The 5,975-nt window shown below is 45.7% G+C and overlaps 1 protein-coding gene across 1 annotated transcript; it reads left to right on the top strand.

Moving 5' to 3' along the window:
- Positions 1-3,694: 3,694 nt before the first annotated feature.
- On the top strand, positions 3,695-5,278 carry LOC135385800 (uncharacterized). Its single transcript, XM_064615328.1, has one exon. It carries the CDS (start codon positions 3,695-3,697, stop codon positions 5,276-5,278), a length of 1,584 nt encoding a protein of 527 aa, XP_064471398.1.
- The last annotated feature ends 697 nt before the right edge of the window (positions 5,279-5,975 follow it).

The raw sequence follows: 5,975 nt of genomic DNA, 5'->3' as shown, positions 1-5,975 counted from the left end.
ACTTTGCTCGGCTTGACTCAAATTTGGTTTGGTTTTGCGGGAAGAGGGATTATATAAAGTAATTATATCTTTTTGAACTGCTTTTATATATATATCAAGAGCTTTTTCGCGATTGGGCTCTGGCGTAAATTCACACGGTGGCTTGAAAGGTTTGGGTGTTGTATCAGGCTTATCATGAAAATACTCTTTCAGACGCATACGTCGGGCAAAATTATCTAAATCGAGATGGAGTTGGTATTCGTCTACCTTGTTATTATTTGGGCAGAATGAAAGCCCATGGCTAAGAAGTGATGGTTCAGAATCGCTGAGGGGGTGGGACGACAAATTAACAACATTTTGAGGTGACGTATTGGTTGTGTTGTCATGAGAGTTAGGATTTTGATTGTCACAGTGTTCGGTTTCACCTTGGGAATCTAACGAGGGAGTAATTATGTTACTACTACCTGCGAGATTCGCGTTATATTTAGACATAAGGTCAGGATCTATCTGGTCCCTTGTCATTTTCTTACGTTTGGTGTTATTCACAGTTTCTTCCAAGTTCCTAGTGAACAGTGCCAATTCTGACTCATGCGCGTCCGTAAGGGTCACAGTATCGCGGATAGTTTTAGCTTGCTGAGATATCTCTGAGATATCTCTGAAACCCTTAGCAACGCCTCTACCGCATTACTGGAAGTTCTAATAGCCCACTGTGAGGAAACAACTGCAGAAACTGCAGACAACTGCATGCTGTCAACAATAAGAAGTCTAACAACCTAGATAAGACCCTGTTGCCTTTTCTCGTTTCAGCCAGATCAAAATCCCCACTGACCCACAAGGACGATGACCCCACTCCTGGACCTGACACAAAAACGCTCTGGAATTTCCCCAATTGACAACTGCCAGGTGGGGGGAATTTCCCCCAACCGACCACGTCATTCTCAAGCCCCTTATCAGCCTCGTGGCCACATTTAGCTCTTTTGTCCCGAAGAAGGCGGAGCTTCCGCCGTAACGTAGACATCCTCCCTAACTTTTATGATTTTTAAGTTTTAATAAACCCCTTTTTTGTTACTTCCCCTACTTTCGTCTTCTGTCTCCCATTTATATATATATATATATATATATATATATATAGAGAGAGAGATAGATAGATATACAGGGTGTCTTTTTTTAGGCGATACAGATTTTTCATCAAAAACTATAAGGGCTATAGACATGCTGTTTTCACTTCTATCATCTCTGGGCCGGCGCACGTTCTTGGCCATATGTTGTTCAACCGTCAAATCACTAATTTCCTAAAAATCGTTTATTAGCTTTTTAATTATAAAAGCTACTACGTTTTTGCCATTGAGAGCATCGGTTCCTTTCGGTGACCTGATATCGTAGCCGCTTTCAGAACAAAAATCCGTTCGGTAGATCGTCTGCAAAAAACTCGTGAAGAAGCACAATTTTTTTTCTTTGTTTTGTTCATTGCGCATTTTCGGAGGCCCGTCTTTCCTTCACCCCCAACGTGACAGCAGGAAAGAGCACACTATTGCTGTCGCCTCTTGCGTCCTGGAAAAAAGATTAGCAGAAAATGCAGCCCAAGACAAGGGCAGTTCCGATAGCGTGGTCCGATACATGTGTTTTTGTTTTGTTTCCCCAAGTTAAAGCTCATCTTCGACGCATGAGGCGGCACTGTGGCGGCATCTTCGACGCTCCTTGAGGCTCCTTCATCATCTCACATTCGGGGTGAAGGAAAGACGGAAAGGAAAGGAAGAAAAAAATGGTGTTCCTTCACGAATTTTTTTGCTGACGATCTACCGAACGGATTTTTGTTCTGGAAACGGCTACGATATCAGGGCACCGGAAGGAACAGATGTTCTCATTGGGACGACTTCGTAGCTTTGATAATTAAAAAGTTTATCAACAATTTTTAGGTAATTAGAGATTTGACGGTTGAGCAACACATGTCCAATAACGCCCGCCGGCCCAGAGATGATAGAAGTGAAAACAGCATGTCTATAGCCCTTATAGTTTTTTTTAATGAAAAATCTGTATCGCCTAAAGTAAGACACCCTGTATATGTTCAAGAACTGTCTCACTAGGAACGTACCTATTGCCTGGAATAGCATTATGGAACGAATACAAGAGATACCCTTCATAATCAGATAACAGCGCTATTAAAACCGTCCCAGCACTCCTCCAGTTTCTGTTGCGCGCGCACCGCAATCTGTTCCATGCTGCTCAACTCGCAGTTGGTAGGGCTTCTCGCGGCGACTGTGTGATTGCTAGGATATGATGTTCCTAGAATCATTAAATGGGCTCTCGAGATATGCGCAGTACAGAGGCCAGCCGCACTTCTACGAACACTCGCTTTGTGTGCGCGTGTGTGCGCGCGCGCGTGCATGTGTGTGCACTTGAGTGACGGCGGCCGAGCGAAGAGTGGACAGGACGACATTCTTTTGAGCACTCCTACCCATGGCTAAGTCAACTGTTGACGGACCAACATCTATAAGGTTGCAGCGTAGAAATATTTCCTTTAGAGGGGAAGATTGGAAGACGATCACAATTTGACGTTGGTCCGCAGACTTCAGGGGGCGCGTTGTTGGCGTCGCCTGAAGATCGCAGCATGGTAACGCCACTTATTGCACGAGCACGGACGGCATTACAATGCTGCTGCTGCTGATGATGATTAAGGTTTTCTTTGGCGCATTAGCGACGAAGGCCATAGTGCGCCAAAACAATGATATTGATGGTTAGCAATGTAAAAGAATTATTTCAATTTAAGAAAAAATAATAAAATAAAAGAAAAACAATATATATGAGCTTAGATGTGCTCTAAATACCCAGTGTCTCTTAAAAACATGTATACATGGCTAAAATCGGCTAGATGTTCATCACCGAGTAGAAGAGCAGGGTGAAGAGGGACCTTGTACTTGTAAAAGAATGGAAAGTGTAGGTGGTGATGATGATCTAAAAATGGGCATTTTATGAGTATATGTAAGATAGATAGGTCTGTTCCACAGTGAGGGCACTGAGGCGTGTCGTCCCTTCGTAGCAAATGCCCATGCGTTAGAAAACTGTGCCCAAGCCTCAAACGGCTCGATAAAACTTCATGGAGGCGGTTTTCAAAAACTTGTGTAGGTTTGCATAGGCGAGGCTTTACTGTGTGCAGTTTGTTTGTTACCTGCTTATCCCAAAAAGCTTGCCAATCCGTGTGGATGGCTTTCTTCAGTCGCTGCAGCAAGTCGTTATGTGGAATCTCAGAAGGAGTTATATCGTTGCCTAAAGCAGTAGATGCAGCACGGTCTACTTTCTCATTGCCGGCAATTCCGACATGGCTGGGTACCCAGCACAGTCTCAGCTGGCACCCTTTTTCTTGTATAATGCTGGCTAGGAATTGTGCGCGTCTTGCCAGGAGGTTTTTGATAGAAGACAACGAAATTGCACACCGGCTTGACGCAACAAATAACAATTTTAATTGAGGAAATTGAGGAAATTGAGGATTGAGGAAATTGAGGATAAACTACGGCACCTAAAGGACACGACCGGGGTCAACCTGGCTCGTAGTCGCATCGCTGCTACGTTGACTAACTCTACGACGATTCCAACGAACCTCACGCGGAAGGAACATGCAGCACTACGCGATCTCCGGTCAGACGAATCTATCATAATCCTTCCGGCGGATAAGGGGAAAGGCACCGTTGTACTGGATAAAGACCATTACTACGCTAAAATGCAGAAGATTCTCGATGATGCTTCCCATTTCATCACGCTGCCGAATGATCCTACCCAGAAATCTGAACGCCGTCTTGTCGATCACCTCCGTGACCTCAAGAAAAAGGAACGCCTCGATGAAGTGACGTATCGACGCCTGTTCTCGTCGGATGGCTTCACACCCAGACTCTATGGCCTCCCCAAAATTCACAAGCCTGATTGCCCCTTACGACCCATCGTTTCTTTTATTGGATCCCCAACATATAACCTGTCAAAACACCTTGTGAATTTAATCACCCCAGTCACCGGACGGAATGGTCTGACACTGTCTAACTACAAGGAGTTCGTTCGTTTGATTCAAGATCAAGTCGTCGATGACAACGACATCATGGTCTCTTTTGATGTTGTCTCCCTTTTCACTAACGTCCCCACAGCGTTTGCAGTGAAAGTGGCTGAAGCACGACTACGTGACGACAGCACCCTTCCCACACGTATGTCTCTCACAGTGGAGGACATTATCATCCTGCTACGCTTCTGTCTGAACCAATCCCATTTTTCGTTTCGGGGGCAGGTCTACCATCAGATTGAAGGTTGTCCGATGGGCAGCCCGGTGTCCGTGACAATGGCTAGTCTCGTCATGGAATATGTTGAAGAATCTGCCTTCCAACGATTTACCCACAATATCAAGTTCTACCGACGGTATGTCGACGACACTTTCGTGATCCTAAATCGCAACCTCCTAGACGAATTCCATTCGACCCTGAACAGCATTGAACCGTCCATTCAGTTCACTTGCGAACTTGAACAGGAGAACCGGCTCCCCTTCCTGGACGTGTCCATACGCAGGCTCACCACCGGCCTGATTCAAACTTCCGTCTACCGCAAGCCCTGTGATACCGGTAATTTCCTAAATTTCGAATCCTACCATCCGATTGAACACAAACGCAGTGTAGTGAGAACCCTGCTTCAACGCTGTGAAGATTTCGCCACTTGCCCGGAACAACGTACGTCCGAGGAGATGATAATCAAGGAGTCACTCATGAAACGAGGATACCCGCTACGTTTCTTTGAGAACACACGAAAACGCATGCACGTACCCAGGACCCGAAGGAAAGACGATTTCCGACACGGCATCGTTACCATCCCATACGTCAAAGGTGTATCAGAATCCATTCGGCGAGCCCTCCTCCCGTTAAAAATCAAGACTGCATTCAAGCCCTGCCTGAAACTTCGTTCACTGATTTCTAAGCCAAAAGACCATATTCCCCCTGAGTCCCAGACGGGTGTTGTGTATAAAGTACAGTGTCTCGGTTGCGAGGTGTCCTACATTGGAGAGACGGGCCGCAAGCGCAGTACAAGACTAAAAGAGCACGAACGAGATGTCCGCAACTCAACAAACGCAACGCGATCTAAGACAGAGCTCACCGAACATTGTTGGAACACAGATCACTCTTTTGACTACGCGAATGCTGTGACCTTAGCTAGGGAACAAAGGTGGGGCCCCAGGAAACTGCTTGAGTCATGGCACCTGCGAGGAGAACCTTCAGTGTGTAATACCAATCGCGGCCCCCTCCCCGAAGTGTTCGCCGACCTGGTTAAGTAATCCGCTGGTTGCGGTCGCCTCTCATTTTGCTTTCACTGATGATGTCCCCCGCATGGGAGACGAAACGTCTGCATTAAAATTGTTATTTGTTGCGTCAAGCCGGTGTGCAATTTCGTTGTTTTCTATCATGACTTCTCCTGGCTTCTGGAATATTTTTGCAGGAGGTTTTTATGTGATTGAATACTGTAGATGGCAAGTAACGAACTCAAATAATCTGTGTAGATTACTGTGCGTGTCATGTGTGTTTGTAAAACATGGTTCAGTGCTATGATAATACAATAGAGTTCTGCAGTAAAAACTGAAAAGACGTTGTTCAGGCAATGTGCCTTTGTGCACGAGCCACATACCATAGCACATGACACCCCTGTGGAAGACTTTGAAGCGTCAGTATATATCTCGGTGTGGTCTCCAAAGCTGTCCTTGAGAATCAGAAATTCCTGCTGAATTTCTGCGGTGGGTGTTTCCCTTTTATTAAACTTTGCAAGTGAAATGTCATATGCAGCTGGTGGTTGCCAGGGAGGAGTTACCTTACTGGCAACCAAGGAAGGTGGGTTGTAACTGAAAAAGCCATAATTTTCGACGTCTCGTTGTACACGAATGCTGAAAGGTGGCGCAGCTCTGGGTTTACTAAGAAACAGTTGTTTGAACTCGCTCCGTGTCACTGAAGGAAACGAAGGATGCTGAGGGTGGCCTCTTA

The sequence above is a fragment of the Ornithodoros turicata genome, chromosome 1 (genome assembly GCF_037126465.1).
Source record: "Ornithodoros turicata isolate Travis chromosome 1, ASM3712646v1, whole genome shotgun sequence".
In the NCBI taxonomy this organism is placed as follows: Eukaryota; Metazoa; Arthropoda; class Arachnida; order Ixodida; family Argasidae; genus Ornithodoros; species Ornithodoros turicata.
Note: the sequence above shows the minus strand (reverse complement) of the source record. Positions and strands in the feature narration are given on the sequence as shown.

Coding starts and splice junctions, on each gene's coding strand:
- LOC135385800 (XM_064615328.1), top strand. CDS start 3,695: ATGCAGAAGATTCTCGATGATGCTTCCCATTTCATCACGCTGCCGAAT.